Source organism: Leptonychotes weddellii, chromosome 1, assembly GCF_054177405.1.
Source record: "Leptonychotes weddellii isolate Sample4059 chromosome 1, ASM5417740v2, whole genome shotgun sequence".
NCBI lineage: Eukaryota > Metazoa > Chordata > Mammalia > Carnivora > Phocidae > Leptonychotes > Leptonychotes weddellii.
In genome coordinates, this window is record NC_138369.1 from 107301291 (window position 1) to 107324705 (window position 23415).

The window sequence follows — 23415 nt, forward strand, 5'->3', positions numbered from 1 at the left end:
AAGTCCAGAAATGATAGTATATCATTAGTGAAGGAAGTAGCTGGATACTTTTGCCCGAGGTGGTGTTCCTGGTTCCCTGGGTCTCAGAGGGGATGCACTGGGTTCTAAAGCAAGTGCTGAGGGCTTGGTGGACCAGCAGAGGCCTGGAATCATACAAAGGAGCATCTGTGTGCAAGGAACTTCACAACTGGGGTTAAATGCCAGACTTGTGGATTTTGGAAGTGAATGTCGTCATGAAACCCACATGGCTGGATGGGTCAGTTCTTCTTCAGTGGTCCCTGTGCAGGCAGCAGTCTACATAGCCATTCTGCAGCAGCAAGGGTTCAGAGCACCCTAGTTCTCATCTGCTCCCCCAGCCTCCCACCTCCGCCCCCCAGCTTCTTTGAGATCCTACAGGCTCTCTTCCCAGATGCCATTTTGGAGAGAAGCAAGGGGGAGGGGAGGAAATCCAAAAGACTGAACATTGATCCCAAAGAGACTCAATCATCTAGCAAGAGACTAAACTCGAAGACAACTGTGATTCCACAAATTAATACATTTAAAGTTTGTTTTTCTCACTCTGCTACTCAGGCAGGTAGACCTTCGCAAGGGTGAGCAATGCATTGTAGAAAATAAAGATGGCAGGTTCTTTGTAACTCATGGGGTGTTACATTATGTGACCCTGTCTACCGCTTTACCTTTTCTCCAGATGTCACTATTATACTGTCAAAAAGTAAAAATAAACCACTACAAATGCTATCTGTAGGCAGATAATGTTGCTCCGATTTGTCCTTAAAATGAATGGGGGCAATGAATTGGAATGCTTGTTGGTGCTGAGGGTGGAGGGCAGGGGTGTGGCTGTGGGTAGGAGCTGGTACTGGGAATGGGGTGATTCCGGAGGCAGTGTAGTGGGGGTCCCAGACAGTGTCCAGGACTGTGTTAGAAGAAAATGGTCAAAGGGAGATTGGGTCACTTGCTGTTCTCCCAAGAGTCCACTACAGAAGAACTTCTGTCCTCTTCATGGAAATAAAGTGAATTTAAAAAGATAGGATGGCACTGACTTTCTTCAAATTTAAATTTTAATAGTCAATTAGCTATAATTTTAAAATATTTTTATTCTGAAAACGAATTTTCCACAATAAAGCATTTAGTTCCAAAAGAAATGAACTCATTTATCTGGCTTTTCTACAAAGGACAATTGAAATATTTAAGGCAAGATTCACTTATTCATCTCCATTTTAGAATGGAAAGGAAGTATCAGACTTCAGGTACTGGTTAAGGTTAACAAAATACGGGAAAGCTCCTTTTTTTCTTTTTTTTTTCTGTTGGTAGTCTTCTGTGTAAAAGCTTTACATTACTATGGATATTTTATAGTAAGACACTTTTGTTTCTGACTTTCCTTATAACCCATTTTTAAATTTAAAGGCACACAATAAAGCTTTATGCGTTTATTAAAATATACACATTTTGGTAAATTTAGAATTTTCCCTTAGTATCTTGATAAATCAATATATTGTCAACACCACAGTCATTTGAAAATAAAACACACTCCATAACACATTGGCATATTATTTCTTTCTTGATGATACACTACCACACCCCATTGTACAGTGCACCAATGGGAATTAAAGACCACAAAACGAACAAACTTTAACAAATACAGCAATTTCATACCAAAAAAAAAAAATAGCAGAGAAAGACACTAGAAATTACCATCTGCAAAAAGCAAATTGTACTTCTCAAGGACCCAACAAAAAGGAAACAAGTCAGTAAAATTTACAAGCTGTATTTATAACTTTGGATATGGATTAAACAGTAACGTTTCTTTTCCACAGTGAGAAAAGCTAAAATGTCGAGTCCTGTCGTTAGATGGTGTAACTACATGTAGGAGGACAGTATCTGCTCTCTTAAAACCTGCAGCCCCTCTATCAGCCCAGACAGTTGAGGTATTTATGTGCTATTGTAGCATTAACATAGCAAGTCTTTGCTTTGGGGAGTTGATTTCTGGTGTAGATTCTTGTCTTCAGGAGCACGAGTGAGTGAGACGCGTGAACTGGCAACTGCCAATACCCATCACGAGGGGATGTGCAAGAAGCACTCCCCTCACCTCGCTCTCTGAAGGAACACAAGTCCTTCAAAGTCTGCGCTTCCCGGGAAATTTACATGACCCACAATTCTCTTTAGCCAATGTCACCAGTGTCAAGTGTTAGGAAAGCGGCATAAAAAATAAAGCACAGAGGGAGTCCCTGATGAAAAAATCCAGGCTGCCTCTGTTTCCTAATTCTTATACAAAGCCGTTTTCTCCCTGTATCATACCAGAATGTTCTAATAATGTTCTCCGGGGGTAAGAAATTACAGCTCCCTGCTTTCAGAAGGCTTCAAGCCCAAAGCTGATTTTGTGAAAGTCCTCTATGAATTTCGTAATTCCATGCATGTAGAATACTGTTTAATGGTTTCTAACACTATTTTAGTTGATACTGCAGAATTATGTTCACTTTTGATGGGCTGCAAAACTTCCACTAATCCCTTTTGGGTTTTAAGTCCTAAGAGAAAAAAAGAACATCTTCTTAGATAATTTTGACAAAAGGCAGCTGCCTAGGTCTTTCAGAATGATGCGTGTGTTACTCAAGCTGAGCAGGAAGAGGAAAGTGTTTTAGAAAGCAGTAGCTCCTGAGGAGGAAAAGAAATTACAATAGCTTCTCCTCTGGAGTCTTAGAGAAAAAAATGGACACAGGACTAACAGTTATGTACATGGAAGGGGCTTTTTGCTCCCCATCACCATTTCAATTGAGAAATACAAAGTCCACTCACCGAACAACGTGCGGGTTCCTGCTAGCTGTGGGGCCTGCGGTTTGGGATGCGGTTTCTGGCTTTGCCTGCTGTTTATTTACAAATATTGGCTCTTTCACGGCCAGGCCATCAGTGGTTATCAGCTGGTGCCTGTCTCTCTCTTAGGGCCTCCAGAGGGCCCTTGAAGACAAACGGATCCTCGGTGTCAGGGAGATACAAGCATGCAGAAGAAACCGAGGCTCCATGAAAATTTTGGTTAGAAACACCCTCTTTGACTAGTCTTGTTCCACATGGCATAAACATGGGGTTGTCATGCAGCCCTAATGTGTGTTTTCTTCACTCCCCCTCCTCCTGCCAGCATCAGAAACTAAAGCCATCTCTGGATTGTTCGGTAGCCTGAAAGCTTACATCCAAGAGAGGGCCATTAACTCTGCCTGGATTCAGTGAGTTGGTCCCAGCCCTGGCTTTGGACATGCTCCCCAACTTCTGACTTCTCCACTCTGAGATGCAAAATTAGGTGAACCTATGGCTGACCCTCCATGGACTTCCACAGACATCTCAGTCCCCGGTAAAAGCTGGGGAGAGGGGACGCCATTTCTTCTAGTCTCAGGAACTGATTCTCAAACTCCTGTAACTTCTATTTATCATGCAGAGAAAAGGTATTCCCTTGTAGACTTCCAACAAATGTGATGTGAAGGAGGTCAAGTTTATCAGTCCTTTTCAGGAGAATAGGGGAAAGACATTTTTTTTGAAGGGGCTCGGGTTTTGTTTCCCAATAATTGCTGGGTTTATATCTACAGAAATGCATCGTTAAATTCAACATTTTTCCCCCTGTGTATCTAACATCATGACCATGATGTAGACATTTGATTAGCTGTCAGTTTGTTACTAAGTAGTAGAATTGGTTTCTTCACCCAATTCTATCATCTGATTCCTTTCACCAGTTCAAAGTGGCCTTGCACTCAAGCTGAGTAAAAGCTGGAGCTGAGGTTTTACTTTTTTAGATTAGTTAGATAGAAAAAATTGTTAGGTTTGGTTGTTTAAAATTACTGTTGAAAACTTTAAAATGGTTGTGAATAACTTTGTGTTGTCTGTCTACATGTTAAATGACTATGCTTCTAGGTTAATGATGAAATCAGACAGGATTCAAAAGAAGAATCAATCATACATTGCTTTAATTTGGATATTTTTTTCCCTTTAACATATTAAATCAATTTGAAATGTGTATGTGATCTGTTAGCTCCATACACAGGTGGATGAAGCCACCGACCCAGCTTCTTAAAGCCCAGCCCTCCCTGATTCATAGGTTCATCATTTCCCCGGTGCCTCCCCACCCAAGGAGAGCCAGCCAGCTTAGTTCGCTGTTTAAGTCTATTTGTGAATAAGCCCTCACCACCTTCTTAGCATTATTTCGTACTGTTGCATAGATCAATCATGCATACATCCTAAGCTCCTGTCAGACTAGCTTCTTGCTTTCCCTTGAAGGAGGCACAGTACACATTATTAGTCAGAGATAGCTGTCAGCCCCTCTCCTCCCTACTCATGCTGATTCTCCACTTGGCAAGCCTTTTCCCCATTTCTAGCTGGGGGAAATGTTCTGCCCATTCCACAGGGCTCAACACAAAGACTGCATTCTCTATCATTTTTCCCAATGGAAGGCGGTCTTTTCCGTATTTGAACTCTCGTTGCACCTTGTAAGTCCCTCATCTCACATGTCACCTTCACTATGGTTTTTATTTATATATCTTATATATCCTATTTCCCCCATGTCTTAGGTCATAGCACAGATAAGGACTCCACAAAAAATTCTTGAATAAATAATATTTCATTTTCCTTTCACCCATCTATTCAGCCATCCATCCGATTATTAGGTATTTATTGAACATCCGTTCTATGCCAGGCACATGTAGCTGGTAAAATCTAAGTCTGAAGCTTGTACGTGGGTTTCAATGATCTATGCTATTCTCTGCCCTCATGGGGAAAGATTTGTTCTTATCATGCAGGAGTAGTTCTTCATGTCATTACCAACGATTTCATTATTTTTCAAGTTGCCCCCCATCGGCAAATTTAGCAATGCATATCAAGATTTTGCATTTGTGCACTAAACACACTTCTAGCTTCGTCTTATCCTTTCTATTTCTGTTTTTATTTACCCAAGCTCCTCACTTATTTTTTTGCATTATATGTATTTCAATAGCCACCTTGAAATCCTTCTGAAAGGAAGCAGAGTACCAATAAATAGAATACAATTACAAAAAAAAAAAATCAAGTAATTGTTTCCATACTACTAATTCACACGATGAAACCTCCCTGGAAAAGCTCTTGCAGGAGAGAAGAATTCAGTAAGATGTAGGTCTTTCTTGGACTCCATTCAAGAAGGCTAAGTTTCTACGGTAATTATAAGATGATCTTACTTTTAATGCGATTCCACTAACGTGGTCTTGAGAAAATTGCTAGGAAACACTAATATAATCATTCTAGTAATTGATGGTATTTGAAACTGCATTGTGAAATCTGGGACCATTTCACAGAGGCTGGGAAACATGAACTAAAACATATCAATTTACCTTAAAAATCTTTTTTCTAGCTTACTAATTTTTTTTTTTAAACCAAGATTGTTAGGGAGTTGACTAACTTTAGAGAAATAGAGACCAAGATTATAAAAAGAAGGAGATACTACTTGGGAGAAATGTCTCCAGAACCAGAGCGGTTCATAGGATCTTCACAAAATCAATACCAATGGTGTTTACTCTGCGTTCTCTCTCCTCATGCTACAGAAATTTCATACATCCACCACCGAACTATCGTTACCAACTCTCACTGCTAAAAGGGAGCTCTTTCACCCACGTTAAGATTTTGTTATTTTACACTCATATTTCTTTTTGGACATTTTTAATGAATATAGCCCCACCCCATCTATCTGGATATTTCAGGTCTCACACGTTGTATTTAGTTTAGGCAGATTTGTTGAGTCTCAAAACTAGTTCAAAACTTTGTATTCACAAAAAATTACTGATAATTAGTCCACAGTTCATCCCTAAGGATATATTTCACAGACCAGGCACTGTATCTTCAGGGTTAAATTTAGGGAAGATAAAACACGGCATTGCCATGCATTACATTAAAATGACAACATTACCCGAGGAAACCAGAATTCTAAACAATTAATACAGAGGAATGGAAAAGAAGTTCTAGAAAATAGGAGTTGCTTGAATTTACTGGCATTCATTGGCCCTGGGTGAGATATGCAATTTACCTAAAATCATGTTTTAAAAAAAAAAACTATCTTCAATTAACCTTTTATTTTATTCTATATTAAAGCCCAGGGCATCAACCAGGAAGACTTGTCAGGCTTGGTGGTTTTATCTGCGTTTGTCAGGGGCCAGTGCTGCTCATTCCCTGCCCTGGGAGCTCCCAAGGGCATAATGTTACACTTCGTTCTATTCCCATTGCTTAGCACTTGATACAGTCTCAGTGTTCACTGAGTGAAAAAATGGACTTTTGCCTCTTCTCTGTAATCCTAAGGCATACCAAGATGGTACGAACCTCAACCTTTTAACAAAGAATAGCTTTACATTAGTTGATGTATTTTGGAAAACTTTTGGCATAATGCTAGATCTGGGAGAGAGAGGGCGAGAAATTTGCTATTTTGCCCCCCTTTCAGGAAGCCCCACAAAGACTGGAGCTTGATCGAAACTAGGCCTTCACGTTCACACATGCACATCTCAGGGCAGCCGAGGGAATCCTGGGGACCCAAGAGTAAAACTGATAGACCATGTGTTTTTTCCTGCCGCACATTCTCTCCTCTAGGTTATTTCTGAGAAAATTCCTTTAAGAGTCCCCATTAGGGCCCGATGTAGACCTTACCAGGTAGGTATCTCTCTGGGCTTCAGTAAACCTGCTCTGGGAAATAACAGACAAAATATGTATCTAAAAGCGAGCTACTCGGGAGGAGTAAGGTTCAGAAGTGAAATGTGATCTCTAGGAATGCCATTACCTAAGTAGCTGAGCTTCAACAGTTTTGTTTTCAGAGGGGCCCCCACCGCTCAAGTGGTGGCAAATCTCAACAAACAACACAATTTGTAATTTTGGAAATCTGAAATAGAATTTGCAATGTGATCTCAGTGGCTGGGTCACATCTCCTTGTAAAGATTTTTATCTGATTAGAAAACAAGCGGCCTCCTTCTTCAAGGCATATTAACACCATGAAATCATGCTCCAACTATGCCCCCTTTCATTATATTAGCAGGAGCTTAGAGGCTGGTCGAAGAAAAGGTATGACCGAGAGTTAATTTCTGCCAACGCCCTTCTGGCCTTCACGGCAAGAGATGGCTAATTTTTTTTTTCTGGTCATTGAAGTAGCAATAAGCAAGACTGCTTTATGGTAACTCTGAAACCTCTGGGGAAATGGTCTGAGAGTCCCTAACCTTTGCTGGATCCTAAAGTTAGAGTTTGAAGACTGTGAGAACCTTGGTGAATAAGAAGAAGCATGCGTCTTCTCCATGAATTCGTTTTTGTGAGATTTCAGGACCAAGTGTTGCTTGCTGAGGAAGTGCCGGTGTCCACCTGCACACATCCTCGGGGAGCAGCTCTCAGCAGGGCGTGCTCGGAGGATCTTTCCCCGGGTGATCCCGGTGGTGGAAATGCTGCCTGGTGCCCACACCCACCTGCTTTGGCACATCTCCAGGAGGAGCTGTGGCCTCAGTGTGGCTCAAGAAGTGAGGCCCCTTGCCTCCGTAAGAAGCAAAAAGATTCAACCAGCAAAGCAAAGGCCTAGGAAACATTTGCTGCCATCAGCTCTGATGGTTGCACCTACGATAGAATTTCTTGCAGCCTCTGGTTCATTTATTTATTTATTTTTTTTACAAGGGGATCAGTGATGAAACCCAGGTGAAACCCTTCGACAGAACTATCCTGAAGAACAAAAGTAGCAAATGACAGGCTATGACTGGGGACTGACTGTGGGGGAAGGCTGGACTTTTGAAATGAGAGCCAAAAATGTTTTCACCCTCTAGCCCACAGGTTAAGTGACTGAAAAGAAATCGCCACATTTGTGTGTTTACTCCTACTCGGGAGAGTAATCTAACTCATCATTTGCGATCAGGGCCTCTGAGTTCTGTTTGTGTTTGCTTTTGCTCTTCGCTTTGCTACTTGTCCGGGTGTTGGCCTTAGCATCTGACATCTGCTGGTAATAGAAGCCTTTGTCCTCGGTGGGCCCGCCCCAGTTCTCCTGGCTCTCGCCTTCGGTGGCGTAGGAGAAACCCTCCTCCACCGAGAAAGGGTCATCCACGTCGTAGCGCTGGTACGTGCTTTGGTGCAGGGCTTCTTCTCGAGCGCTGATTTCCAGGGTGCTGTTCCAGATGCCGTACCCGAAATAAATGAGCATACCTGCAGCGGGGGGAAAGGCACAGGCGAATAAACAGTTGCTCTGGGATCCATGGGACTAGCCGGGAGATACTCAATGGTGAAAGCAGGGCTGGCAGTAGATATGTTTTCTTTGGTCTACATCGTGTCCGGAAAAGACTCGAATTAGATGTCATTCAAAAATTGGGATATCTGGGGCGCCTGGGTGGCTCAGTTGGTTAAGTGACTGCCTTCAGCTCAGGTCATGATCCTGGGCTTCCAGGATCGAGTCCCATGTCTGGCTCCCTGCTCAGCAGGGAACATGCTTCTCCCTCTGACCCTAATTCTCTTGTGCTCTCTCGCTCGCTTGCTCACTTTCTCTCTCTCAAATAAATAAATAAAATCTTTAAAAAAATTTGGGATATCTTGCATTAAGCAACCCATATTTACAGCTTCCCCTAAAAACGTCAGGTCTCACGACACTACTCCCACATTCCTATATGGCAGTTTTGGCTGGAGGTGAGCCCTGGCTGCCTCTTTAGATAGAATATGGGCTCTCTAGTCACCTCTGTCCCCACCTCCCTGTTCACTACACTCATGTAGGTGCCAACCAGGAATTTGCATTTTCCGCCCTGGCTTAAATATCTGCGGATCACCCACAGTGGGTCCCCAACCTTCTTGTAGCATTTTATTATCCCATACCCCCAATTAGGGATGCCATCTTTTATTTCACCACTGAGCAATGTGTATATATTGCCCTATTGTTTACTTTGCCATTTTTCACTCACCGAAGGAGTATTATATTACTGCTACTCAGAGCTGTTCACTTTCTTCTGTGGGCTCTCAGAGTGTCTGGTGCCTGCCGCTGTTACGGCCCTTAGAACGTTTACTGTGTGATTATCTGCACAGGGTGGTTCTATTTTATTTTTTTAAATTTTTATTTATTTATTTATTTTTTTAAAAAGGTTTTATTTATTTGACAGAGAGAGACACAGCGAGAGAGGGAACACAAGCAGGGGGAGTGGGAGAGGGAGAAGCAGGCTTCCCCGCAGAGCAGGGAGCCCGATGCGGGGCTCAATCCCAGGACCCCGGGATCATGACCTGAGCCGAAGGCAGACGCTTAATGACTGAGCCACCCAGGCGCCCCAGGGTGGTTCTATTTTAGAGACTGCAGAAAACTGGCACTTAATGTTTGTTGAACGAATGAATGAGAACTCTGATGAGCATGAAATTTCCAGCGCAACCTCCTTAGTTGATGTCATTCCAAGCAAAGGGAAGAAACTTGTTTCCTAGTTAATATGGAGCATTAACAAGGGCTAATGTTTCATTTCTATTATAATTTTTTTGAAATTACATATGGAAATAGTTTGAGGGGTGCTTGGGTTGTGCAGTCGGTTAAGCATCCAACTCTTGGTTTCGGCTCAGGCTGTGATCTCAAGGTCTGCTCAGCATGGAGTTGGCTTGGGATTCTCTCTCCCTCTGTCCCCCTGCTCATGCTCTTTCTCTCTCTCTCAAAATAAATAAATAAATATTAAAAAATAGTTTGAGAACCCCCATTTTCTATCTTGAAAAGCTCATGAAGGCTAAGGGTTTGGAATAGCTGAGAACCATTGCCTTGGGGGGTCATAGGGCACGGTGATTAAGAGTGTGAACCCTGGGTTCAAATCCTGCCTCCATCACTATTAGCCATGTAACCCTGCACCAGTTATTTAGCTTCTTTGTGCCTCAGTTTTCTCTTCATGATAGTCAGTGTACCTATAACATGGGGTTGCCATTAAGATGAAATGAGATAAGCAGTGGCTTTCAACCCTGGCTTCAGCTGGAAGGTCTCTTGGGGAGTTTCTGAACCGCCCTTAAACCCAAGCCCCACCCCTAGAGATTCTGCTTTAATTGGTCTGCAGTGTGATCGAAGCATAAGTATGTTTTAAAGCTTCACAGGTGAGTCCAATGGTCAGCCAAGACCCGGAATCCCTTAGATTCGGAGCACGTACTCCATTGCCAACACCAGCCATATTAGGGCTTGGCCACCGGATGCCACTCAGTTATGCAACCCCCTTCCAGACCCCAGACACCCCTCTTCTGAGTGGCACTAGTCCGTTTGACTTTGCTAACCCTGCAGGCATCTGCACAGCTGTTTGCTTAGAACCACAAGGTCAAGTTCTGCTTTCCTCTTTGGTGCTTGAGAAATCCTGCTCCTTTTGAATTTGAAGTGGGTCTTTTTTAAACTTGGATTTCTCCCTCTTTGTTTTCAATGACTTTCTCCTCACCCCCTGCCCAATCCCCCAGTGAAATCAACTTGCCAGGAGCCAAAGTAAGCAGAGATTTATAGTCCTAATTGGTAATAAATCCTGGAGTTAATCATTTGCAGATGTAGCTACTCTCAAATAGCCACTTCAGTTTTCTGAACACAGATCTTCACTCTTTCTTGTTGGGGGTGGGGGTGAGGGGGAGTAGCCATGGGGGGATAGTTAATTACCCTTGTGTAGGACAAGGCACCAAGTTAAGGCCCCTTCTAAAAGGGCCAGCATGCTACTTCTTGGAGAATGCCTCCGTTGGAAGCATGTTTGAGACCTGAGAATAAATTTCAGGAGACCAGGTGGGATCAACAGGCACGCAGCTCTTTTTGCCCATTTTTGCTTTTTTGCTATCTTTTCTTGGACATTGAGGCAGGTGTCAAATCTTGCCTCCTATTCCTGCTTGGTCTCTATTATTATCAATTCTTTCCATCTGATCCCCTTCTCAGACCCTATTTAAAAATGAGTTATTTCCCTACTGAACTTAATACCATTTCTTTTCCTTTTCCCTTTGCTCCTAAGCTCTATGTTCTGCCATCACACTGCTCATCATTCAAGCACTGGTTTGACATCCGTTCTGACAGACCTTCCCCTGCCTCCACCCGGTGTGGTGGCGTCAGGTAGACTGATTAATGGACATTCTCTAAGAGCCTCATAGAATCCAAATATTTAGAACTGGAAAGAGTCTATAGATCTGTTTGAGTACCTTCATTTTACAAAAAAAGAAACAGATTGGGAAACGGGCTGAGGGCAGAAACAGCATTCCATACGGATAGAGAGAGGACTCTTGTATGCCCAGTCCTTCACAGCTGCCCCCCGCAGGCTGGTTTAGAGACTATGCTTATCACAGTATGTATTGAGTAAGAGGTTATTTGTTCTTTGGGAATGACTGTGTCTGAAGGAACATGTGTGCGCGTGAATGCATTGACTACGATTACTTTGAGAAAGCAACCCATGGAAATCTGCTATGTAAATATTTATGGGCCTTTTAATATTTGCTCTGAGCCCCTTATCATTTCAAAGGTGTGTTATTTTGTCTTCAAAAATATATTTCGGGGCGCCTGGAAGGCGCAGTCTGTTGAGCGTCCGACTCTTGGTTTCGGCTCAGGTCATGATCTCAGGGTCGTAGGATGGAGCCCCACGTTGGGCTCCGTGTTCAGCCCAGATCCGCTTGAAACTCTCTCTCCCTCTGCCCCTCTCCGCCATGCTCTCTCTCTCTCTCAAATAAATAAATTTAAAAATATATATATTTCGAATATAAGTGCTCTGAACCAAGAAGCGACTGTGTGCATGCAGCCTAATGGAATAAACGGTCAGCCCAGGCAAAGGTCTGGCGTTCTGTCTGACCCTTCTTGCTGGCCCTTAAGTTGAAGGAGAGTGGTGTAAGGCACCAAGGATTGGAGAAAAGGAAAAAAAGATGGGGACAAAGAAACAGAGGGGATCAAATGAAGTGAGGGAGGGAGGGGAGAAGGGAGGTAGAGAGAGCAGAGAAGCATGTAGTACCATCTGTCACACATAGACAAAGGCTTTGTGTCAGGGAGTAAACAGAGCTGCTAAAAGCCTCCTGTGTAGGAGCAGGGTGTTTTTTGTTTCTGCTCCTTTTTTTCAGCTGGCTTAGAAAACTAAGCATGAGGTAGTTTCTGAAAGATCTGTGGAGATTCTGGGAATTCTGAATCATCTAAACTGAACTTCACATAACACTTTTGGGTGCTGAGGTCTTAATGATGCATTATTTATGTTGTACCTTTTTCCCAAGGAGTTCAAAATGTTATACATGTGATTGTTTAGATTCCTCGTAGCCTGTTTGGGAATGTGTGTGTGAGAGTGTGCGCATGTGTGAGAGAGTGCGTGCGCGTGAGTGTGCGCGTGCGTGTGTGTGAGTGCGCGCGTGTGTGTGGAGGGCCAGGGAGTGGGAAGGTTAGGATTATGTGTATCTCACAGACAGGGAACTGGGGCACAGGACAAAATAAGAGATTTTCTACAGCAACACGGTTAGTGGTGGGACTGTGAATCCTCAGGGGCTCTCCATGTCCTGATCCAGGGTGTATCTCCCCTACCAGGGGTGGCCAGGGGGTATAGACCGATAGAAAACAAATTTGCTTAGCTTTTTAGTTTGAAGAATTCCGAACATATACCAAAGCAGAGAGAATAGTATAAAGAACCCCGTATACTCATCACTAGCTCCCTCCTGACACCCACCCTCCTGAGCCCTTCTCTTTAGATTATTTTGAAACAAATCCCTTCCATCCTATGCTTTATCTGTAAATAATTAAGGGTGTATCTTTCAAATAGACTTAAAAAAACTTAGTATCATTATCACATCTAAAAAATGATAATAATTCCTTAATATCATCTGATATCCAGAAGTATTAAAATTGCCCTGAATGATTAAGCATGTGGGGAAAAACTCTACACCTTATGAGACTATAGACTCACTCCAATGATGCTATTACTGCTTGATATAGTTTTGGGGCGCTGTTATTTGTCACTGGGACTGGCATCGTATTCTTTTGTAAACTCTTACAGATGGCAAAGTTTTATCTTTTGAGAGAGGATTTGCTTTCAGCATAAGCCAGAAGTCATCTGGAACCAAGCCTCAACAATGAGATGGCTAATTGATATTTGCATATTTAATCCTGCTGTTCCTTAAAAACTTAGATCCATTGCATTGTAGTTATACATCTTCAAGCTGTAATACATGAAAGGCAGGGGTGGTGTTAAAAATCAGAAGGGAAGGGCGCCTGGGTGGCTCAGTCGTTAAGCGTCTGCCTTCGGCTCAGGTCGTGATCCTGGGGTCCTGGGATCGAGTCCCACATCGGGCTCCCTTCTCAGCGGGAAGCCTGCCTCTCCCTCTCCCACTCCCCCTGCTTGTGTTCCTGCTCTAGCTATCTCTCTCTCTGTCAAATAAATAAATAAAATCTTAAAAAAAAAAAATCAGAAGGGAATTAGCTTTTGTGTTGCAGCAGGGTCTTGGAGACCCTCCTGCTGGGCTGGAATTATTATTATTATTATTTTGAGTTGTTGGATCTTAGGGAGAGGAGACACTCAGGGCAGCAACTAGTTAGCAGTAGGCACAGAAGTGTTTCAGTATTTTATTTATTTATTTATTTATTTATTTTTAAAGATTTTATTTATTTATCTGAGAGAGAATGGGAGACAGAGAGCATGAGAGGGAGGAGGGTCAGAGGGAGAAGCAGACTCCCCGCTGAGCAGGGAGCCCGATGTGGGACAAGTGTTTCAGTATTTTAAAAACAGACATGGCTGTACCCGGGCACAGGGGCTGAATGCCAGCCCGGCTCAAAGGTAATGGCAATGAGTCCTGAGAAGGGCTGTTTGCAGCGAAGGGAAATATTTGAAAGGAGGCATCGGCTTTTCTTCCAGACAGAAATTCCCTGATGGAGAATGTGCCCAAGAGAGGTTCAGGCTAGAAAAGATGAAGAATCATGCCTTTGGCGATTTAATGGGCTTTCTTTATGTAGTAGAACACTTTGTGATCGTAAAACCCTTTGTAAAAAAGTACTTTCTCATCCATCATCCCAGAGAGGTTAAAACCTGTTTAATAAATCAGTGGTTGAAATGGCGCTGGAACTCACATCTCTTGAGTCTAAACTGAAGGCTGTTCCCAGCCCACCCAGGCGTTTCCAGGGAAGGTTTAGAAATGCCAGGCTTGCTTTCAGATGCTGGGACACCTGAGCATCAGTGGGCAATACACCCATTTACTCTCCTTGTGTGAATCCATCTGTGCAAATTAAGTAAATGACCCCAAACCTACCAAGTAGAGGGTTGCGGGGGGTGTCTCTGGATCATATGGGGGGAAAACGAACAAAAACTCAACTCTGTAAAGAGCCCGGGTAACCTGGAGAGAGACAGTAACTGCAGGTTTCTAACCCCACTGGCCCCAACTCTGACTGAGGAGAAGCTGCCAGATCTCTAGAGTCCCATGGGAGCTTCCTGTCCTCTGTAGGCAGTCACAGGCTCAGGGCCAGAGGAGGTGGGCTGACCTCAGGCTGGGTGGAGCTACCTCTTCCTGGGGCTCACTTTCCAGCAGGAAGCCCTGCCCTCTGCAGATAACTGAGGCACTTTGTTATGCCCAGAGCCTTTTTTATTTTTACTACCCTGGGATCAGCTTTCCAAAACAGACATTTGCCAATGCAGAAAGGAAGACTGGATGGTCATGAGAGGGTGTCCTCCCCACCCACTGCAATCCCTACCAACTCCCACTTTGCTGGTTAGTTTTTAACATACCTTCACAAGCCCTGTTGATTATAATAACAATAAAGTTTGTTTAATATGGTGTGGCCAGGAAGAGCGGTCTCCGATTGAACTGAATGGGGGGGGGTTGGGGGGTGGTGGAGAGTCTCTCTCTGGCTCTGCCACTGGTCAAATATAAAGTCACATTACTTTATGCCTCAGTTTCCCATCTGCAAAATGGAACTGGGGACCCTTATTTTATTGGAGGGGTATAATGGCCAGGAGACAGAATGCAATCCTGTAAAGGAATATTAAAAAAATCCAATAATCCAAGCCAGCAATTCTACTTCTAACTCCACAGAAACCCCAGGGAAATGTGTCCATGTGTCCACCAAAAACCATGTACAAGAATGTTCACAGCAGCCATATTTGTAACAGCCCCAGACTAGAAGCCAGCTAAATGTCCATGGGCATATTATTATTATTATATTATAATATTATATTATATTATTATTATATTATTATATTATTATCACGGTGGAAGGCTAGCCGGGCAAGGAGAATGAACAACCTAAAACCACAAGCAACAGCATGGATGAATCTTACAAATGTAATGTTGAGGGAAAGATGCCCAGTGCTCACTCTGTCAGGGCTCTGTGTTCCAGGCACCCTGCACACACCTGCTCCAGGGCCTTTGTCTCTGCCACGGCCCCCTCTCCCTTCATTCTTTTGTCTCAAAGGAGAGCTGACACTGCAGCTGCCGCTGGGCGTAGGACCTTGGGATCTCCCAGCCCTCTTCCCCATGCTCAGCCCCCGACCCAGCACGCAGCCTTGACTGTAGCGGGATCCCCTCCACACTCTCTCTTGGAATTGCCCTGGCCCTGTTGCCATCCTCATCCTGGCCCTCATGACTTTTTTTTTTTTTGCCCATTTGAGCATGATTTATTTGATGAAATTGCCAATTGTTTTCTCTTCTGCCTACAAGGAGAATTTCAAGCTTATTATGGACATATCCTCAGGAGTTGATTTATCTTGATGCCATCTCTGTCCCCAATTCACAACTCTCTTCCTTCCTTCCTCTTCCCTTCATGACAATGGCTGCTTTGAGTCCATTTCCAAAAGGACTTCTGAATGATAGGGCAGGTAAAGACCATAGGTGTGTCTTCTCTTTGGAAATTATGTCTTAGTACAGGATTTACGAAGTTCATTGCCAAATCACTGTCTGTTCTTTAAATCTATAGACAAGAATTTGCTTTCTCAGAGGGGCTGAAAAAATTCCAGGCGAGAACTTGGCAGCCCTTGGGGTGAGGGGGCCCAGGAGCTGGTCTACCAGATGATTACTTTCTAATAAAGTCCCACAGGGAACAGTAGACGCTGGAAAGTGCCACTGAGTAGTGTCATCATTGGTCACTGCTAGTTTCAGACTCCCTGAGACTGCCCAACCCCTTGAGGTGTTCTTTTACAAAACCACATCAGCTAAGAGGAAAGGAAAACTCAGGCTTCTCTGTGCTCATTTTGTTGGGATTATCAAACATTTACTATGTGTGTTATTTCTCTTGTCTGAAGGAAAAGAAACAAGCACTGAGTAATCTTATTGGGACTTGTGCCTTATTTTACTCTATGAGTCGTGCTCATCTGAAGGTCAAAAACTTAGCAAAACATTGTTAGAAAAATGCTGTAATTAAGATTCATTTAGAGAAGGCTGGTTAGAAAAAATGTGCCCAAGAAGATTATCAAGTTATGACTCAGCTTAACCATGTAAATCTTTTTAAAAAATAGCTGATGTTTCATAAGAAGTTCCATTTAAAAATATCTCTACTGTTCTCTCCAGGAAAGTTATACTATGAATAGAGAAATTAGGAAGAAAAATCTGACATTTTGGAGACTCAGAAGTTTAGAGGTGGGATCTTTGTTCTATGAGAGCATTGAAAATTTTATAAGCCAATTTGGGGTTGTGGGATAGATATATCTTACATGGGCAAAAATTTGTTTTTGGAAAACAGGGAGTTTTTGTAATTAAATTATCTACCTGGCTTACTAATTTCTTATTTTTCTCTCTAGGTCTGTGGTTCTCACATTTGAGCATGCATCAGAATAATCCGTAGGGTTTATTAAAACCTAACTTGCTCTCAGAGATTCTGACTTGGTAAGTCTGGGGTGGGGTTCAAAATCGCATTTCTAACTAGTTCCCATGTAATATTGATGCTGCTGTTCTGGGACCACACTTTGAGAACCACGGTTCTAGATCACTGTAAACCCGACCACTCATTAAAATTACCTGGGGAGCTTTGAAAAATACCTAGTACTTGGCCACATCAGACTCATTTAATCAGAAAATCCCTGGGGGGGATCCTGGGCATAGAATATTTCAGAAGCTGTCAGGTGATTCTGCTGTGTAGTCAAGATAGAGAATTTCTGTTCTAGGCAAAGCTTACTCATGTACTGGTCTTCAAAGACCATGATGCTAAAGCAGGTAGTGGCTAGTAGCTGGGTGCTTGTGGAGCAAGCTCCTGTGCCCTCTGTCTGGCCAGCCCCAGGCTGCAGGGTGACATCCTCCCATGTCAGGGAGTATCCGTTTCTGGAACGAGTTTGAAGTTTATGCTATCGCCAAGATTACAAAAGGCTCTCTGGGAGTTCTCTTCTGCCTGATAACTGGGAGGGCAGCCTGAGTCAGAACAGGTTCATGCTGTACTTTGGCATGTGATAGCTAGTCTGGGGAATAATGAGTCATTTTAGATTTTAAAAAGAAAGGCAGGAGAGAAAGAATTCATATTACTTTCCCCAATATTTTCTTTTTAAATTTTAATTAATTCATTAATTTTGGCGGGGAGGGGCAGAGGGCGAGGGAGAGAATCCCAAGCAGGTTCCATGCCCAGCATGGAGCCTGGCGCTGGGCTTGACCTCACAACCCTGAGATCATGACCTCAGCTGAAATCAAGAGTCAGGTGCTTAACCAACTGAACCACCCAGGTGCCCTTTTTCTTATTTAAGCCCCAAAGGGCAACCAGATCAAGACTAGTAGAATTATTTGCGTTTTTACAGATGAGTAAACTGAAATGCAAAGGAGGTAATTGAACTTCCCAAGGTCACAAGACCCAGGGGTGGCAGAGCTGTGATTTGAACCTGGGCTGTTTGACTTCAAAGGCAAGGATCCCCGCCACCTTACCGCTTTTGTAAAATGCCTCTGGTGCTCCAGAAACCACAGATGTGATGCAGAACTGGTGGTGTAATTTGTGGGCCCCAGTGCAAAATGAAACTGTAGAGCCTCTTGTTAAAAAGTCGTTAAGAAAAAAAAAGTTGTTAAGAATTCAAGGAAGCAGCAGCAGAGCATTAGACCAAATGTGGGGCCCTGTGTGACTGCAGAGGTTCTGCACCGTGGAGCCTGCCCTGATGTCAGGCATTGATCTGCACAAACTACAGATAGCAAACATTCTGATCCAATGAGAAGGATGCTCAGGGACAGCGTGGTGGGGAGGTACCAGCAGCAGAGCTGAGCGTGGAGACACTGGGTTTTAATAATAGCCTTGTGAAGAGCTTGCCATTATTCCTGTTGACCTAGAGCATGTTATTGAACCTTTCGGAGGCTCAGTCTTGTCATCTGTAAAACTGAGAGAGGGAGAAGTGGGGAGGGGTAGGCGATGTCGGTATTTCTCCGACTTCCATTATTTCTATACCACGTATAGTGGCTATGGTCACGATCCCTGGACCCACATGACTTGACTTCTAATTTTGGCTCTACCAAATTCTAGCTACAAGATCTCAGTCAAGTGCCTCAGCTTCCTCATCTGTAAAATGAAGGTCATTGTGAGGGTTACATACGTTAATGTGAGGAAAGCACTTGCATAATGGCTGGTATGTGCTAGAACTATATTAAGTGTTAATTATTTCTATGAATCATGGCACCAGCACTAGGACTGATGTTTTTTCTTTTAATTTGACTCACTTTTTAAATTTCAAAATAATCACCAGATTCATGTGAGTATATATATTTTTTCTAGTATGTGTGAAAATGTATAATAACTATACAATATTTTTAAAAGCTCAAAAAAATTCATTCCTAGACTCTCTAAAATCAGCCCAAATACTACCGATGGGAAGGTCACCACTCTGTGGGGAACATTGTACTGGATATTGAAGGTCCCTTCCAGCTTTACTACTCTAGGAATGAATGAATGAATGCCTGTGTCTTTGCATCTATGCCTTCAGTCATTTGACAAATATGTGACTGAAATATTTCTCCCTTCTTCAGTCGAATCTTTCTGTTGGTTAGCTACATGTTCCAGGGGAAACATGTTTCAATGGAGAAGAGAGATTGTGAATAAATCAGGTAAGTAGTTAAAACCTTGATGAGTTACTGGGGTTCTCTCAAGAACTCCCCCAAAAGTCTAACAAAGGATGACACCTAGAGTCGTGAAAAATTGAGACGGGATGCTTATAAGATGACACAGGCTAGCCTTCAGTGGTGAGGAATCTGCTGGAAGACCCTGGCCCTTTCATTTGAGCACTATTTTTTTTTTAATATTTTATTTATTTGTTCATGAGAGACAGAGAGAGAGAGGCAGAGGGAGAAACAGACTCCCCACAGAGCAGGGAGCCCCATGTGGGGCTCCATCCCAGGACCCTGGGATCATGACCTGAGCTGAAGGCAGTCGCTTAACTGACTGAGCCACCCATGCGCCCTTGAGCACTGTTTTTCCGCTACTTCCCTCTATGTAAATCTTATCTTATAGGCTTACAATTTAAATTCCACCTCCTCATGCTCCTTTCCAGCTACTCCTTTTTTCTCATCTGAACAGTAGTCAGAGAGAAGTGTTTATTAAGCACGAGGTGTGTTCCAGGCACAGAGGATGCTGTGTTGAACGCCCATATTCCTGACCTCAAGGAGTGGATGGGACTTCGGGGCTACCAATTTGTATAGGGACCATCAAGATAGTGACTGAGGAACTTTAAAATTAGGCTTCACTTAAACCTCCCTCTCAAGTGATCATGAGCACCAATCCCCAGCCATCTCATGAACATCAGTGCTTGTTGGGTGTGAGAAACATATAATAATACAAATCGAGCACAAAGGAAAATTAAAAATCTTGGGAAAGGTGCAAGACTTTTTGAAGGCAATGAACGTGAACTTAGAGAGAGCATCTCTGATTTACACCCAAAGCTGTGGAGAGTTGAGGAGCTGGCAGAGTTATTTCAGTTATCAACAGAAGAAAAGAAAATCAGTAAGAATGATGGCGTGATGGGTGCTTCCCAAGAGAATGATTGGAATATTGAAGGATGAAGAAAGAATCTTGGGAAAAAATGAAAAAGTCTTTAATATTTTGTAAAAGTCAATATGAAGTGGGGCTGTTAAATGGTATAATTAAGTCAGAAAAATTATGCCAAAAAATCCACACTTAATTTATACTTTGCTGATTAAAAAAATTAGGGCATGATTGGTATTTTAATTTAATTTTGTCAAAAGTAAGAAAAATCCTTTTTTCCGTAACTTTTAGTTTCATAATTTTTAGTTTCTAAGATAGAATTCCAGTTGAACTTTTCCGCTCTCACTTTTACTGTGCTATTTTTGTCCCTTTATTATGTGGATTCATTTGAAGTGGATTTTTCATGGAATTAATTATCCATAAAAAGAATGTCCAGTAATAGTATTCAATGAAGTGATGGATTGATCAGCATCATTCTTCAGAACCAACGACCAAGACCATAACAGGCAGAAAGGGCACAACTGGCTTTATGGACTCTAATGCAGAAAGCAAGGGTCCATAAAACCAGCTAGATTCCTCTTGCAATGGAGATGCCTAGTCCAGCTAGGAGGTAATTTTGGGATAAGCCTGTTCAAGGCCTTGAGAGGGAACTCTCAAGGCTCCAAAGGAAGTTGCTTACCCACAAAGCACCAGACTGCAAACCGGATCCATGTGATGGTGGAGAGCTTTAGCATGAGATAAATGTTCACCAGCATGGCAAAGGCAGGCACGAAGGGAAGGCAGGGGGCCATATAGGGCAGCTTTTTGGGGTTCTCTGGCTGCTGCAGGATCACGAACACCAGGGCGCTGATCAGCAGCACCATCAGAACAACCAGAAGGATGGCCCACCAGCTCTGCTCTGAGATGTAGTCGGAACCAAAGATGATGAAGGAGCAGAAGATGAACATGAGGATGAAGAGCAGGAGCACGCAGATGGTCACCGTGTGCCCTGTAGCTGCTGTGGGCCGGTCCATTTTGCCTGGAAGGCCCAGCCGGATCCTCATGGTGTAGTAACGGGGCCCAATCAGCTTCTTTAACTTGATGAGATAAATGTTTTCAGATTCATCGGCTTCTATGCCTGTGGTCATGTCCACAGTGCCATAGTTGGGATGGTTCACGTTGTAGGTTGACTTGTCTGATTTGCCTATAAGCATCTCGTTGTCTCCCAGAGATGGTAGGTTTTTGGCGCCACATGTGTTGGTGGCTGGGCCAGAAAACTCTTCCCCTTCACTCACAGGAGAACAAACTTCCTTCTCACAGTCAGCCAGGATGCCCTCCTTCTTCTTTGTGTGCTCCTGGGACAAGAACTTGACAAAACCATCAATGTCACTCTCCGGTTGGTATCGAAGGAGCAAGACGCAGACAGAAACCAAGGTGTAGGCAAGGAGTGTGCCGATGGACATCATCTCTATTAGGTCTCTCAGGCTGACTAATAGCGAGAGGAGAGCTGCCAGGAACCCCGACACAATGCAGGCCACCACTGGTGTCTCTGTGTAGGAGCTCACATGAGCCAGGAACCTGGAGGGAGGGGCAAGCAGAAGCTTAGCAGTGAGCTACAGATGATGACTGACTCTAACATGGTTTAACTCCTCTTTGTCCTGCTCCTCCAATTTACTTCTGGATTCACTGCTTTCAATACAGCTGCTATTCCTACCACAGGATTTGGTTTCTGGAATATAATTTAAAAAGAATTTACTTTAATGCCTTGGTTTTGAGGCAAACTTCTTTATTAAAGTTCCTACTTCATTATGTGATGTGAAGGGTTGATTGGATTTGGGAAGTACGTCAGAAACCTGAATTGAATTGCAAGCTTTGCTGGGAAGAAGTGATGGGTGGAGAATTCATATACTTGCGTATATACCTGTGTTACCCAAAGCGTGGTCAATCCATGGATCAGCAGCATCAGTATCACCTTGGAGCTTATTAGAAATACATATTTTCAGGTTTCACCAGAGACTTACTATGTCAGAATCTCTGGGCATGGACCCTAGCAAATTATACTTCAGAAAAACTCCAGAGGATTCTGATTTATGCCAAAACTTGAGAAACACTGCTCTATAATGAAAGTGCAGGGGTTTAGTTGGCAAAATAGCACAATAATTCAGAACATGTGTTCATAGATGCAGGCTAAGTCTGGCCAATTACCAAGGTGAATGAATGACAGGTGCTTCTTTAGCAGTTCCTGTGGGCCTTAAATAGGTTCCTGCTCTCCACCTCACTCTCCTCCTAATCCTCCCTCTTTCCCGCTCTTCCATTTCTTCCTTCTTTTCTTTTTCTTTTTTTCTTTTTTTTTTAGAGAGAGAGAAAGAGAGAGCATATGCAGAGGTGGGGGCAGGGGCAGCGGGAGAGAGAGAGAGGGAGAATCTTAAGCAGATTCCATGCCCAGAGCCTGATGTGGGGCTCAATCCCACGACCCTGAGATCATGACCTGAGCTGAAATTGAGAGTCAGCCGTTTAACTGACTGAGCCACCTAGGTCCCCTTCCCTTATTTTTGTGTTTTACACATGACTATCAGCTGTGCTTGGGTTTTTTTCCTCTTAGTTTTCTTTGACGGCAGAAAAATCTTTTGGATGTGTGAAGTGTCTCATCTCCATGATAATCAGCCTCTTCTCCAATTGTCTAGCTCCCAAACATGGCAGCTCTGACCTGGTGATGACTTTGAGGTTATGCGGAGGAAATGAAGCAGAAGATGACAGCTCATGGCAGAGAGAAAGTCCCTGAGGGGATCCCTCCATACCCCTGAGAGCTCCTTGGCCTCTATGCTTTACTCCTTGCTTTGTGAACTTGAAGAATGCCTTCGCTGCAAGGCCCTCATATGGTGGGCACTGGGAACCAAGAGGTGGGCCACATTCCCTTTGTGCCCATGGGCAGATTGACTGCTTTATGGCCAATGTAGGGGGCTCAAAGTCCATACATTGGTGTGGTTAAAAATCTGGTCTTTGGAGTCAGACAGTCATGAGTACAAATCCTGGCCCCCCACTTAGCAGCTGGGGGATTGGGGCAAGTTTTTTCACCTGAGTATACTCATCTACTATATTCATCTGCAGAACAGGGTTATTGTGACAACTAACTGGGATACTGTATACAAAGCACCCAGGATACACAAATGTTCAATAAATGGTAGCCATTGTTGCTACTGTTATTAGGCTCTGTTCAGATGGTCTTATCCTCCCTGCAATGGTAGCTTTGAATGTTTTCAGCTTCAGAGGGACTGTGGAGAGATGGGCAGTACCAGGCCTCAACATGAGGGCAGGCCTAAGATGTTCCTGGGATGGGTCTTTCCTTCTGGAAGCCACCCAGCATGACAGTTGGACACCCACAATCTTTAGAAAGGAACACACAGTGCCGAACAGGACGGGTGGGGGCAGTTAGGGGAACATATCAGTTTGTGCTAGATTGGGGGACCTAGAGTCAAACTGAGGGACTATTTCAGGGCTTACATTACTTTCACTCAAACTCTTTGTCAGGATATATGACAAGTTCCATCGTCTATGTGACATACACTCACATCAAAATTATGGTCAGGCTGACATTCTCCCTGGGCAGGCATGGCAGAATAGAATACATTTCATGGAGC

The 23415-nt window shown here is 43.4% G+C and overlaps 1 protein-coding gene and 1 long non-coding RNA gene across 2 annotated transcripts in view; one reads left to right on the forward strand and one right to left on the reverse strand.

The window, feature by feature from the left end:
* Positions 1–1412: 1412 nt before the first annotated feature.
* Positions 1413–23415, reverse strand: part of SLC7A14 (solute carrier family 7 member 14) — a 105343-nt gene continuing 83340 nt past the window's right edge. The window contains exons 7-8 of the mRNA XM_006736338.3: positions 20478–21355; positions 1413–8157 (exon numbers count right to left, since the gene is read on the reverse strand). Of these exons, the coding sequence (XP_006736401.2) occupies positions 7835–8157; positions 20478–21355 (1201 nt within the window). The 3' untranslated portion in view covers positions 1413–7834. The remainder of the gene's footprint in view (positions 8158–20477; positions 21356–23415) is intronic.
* On the forward strand, positions 16663–22977 carry LOC145723214 (uncharacterized). The gene is made up of 3 exons (XR_014148112.1): positions 16663–16743; positions 18847–18924; positions 22462–22977. It is a non-coding gene; the product is annotated as an uncharacterized LOC145723214 (long non-coding RNA).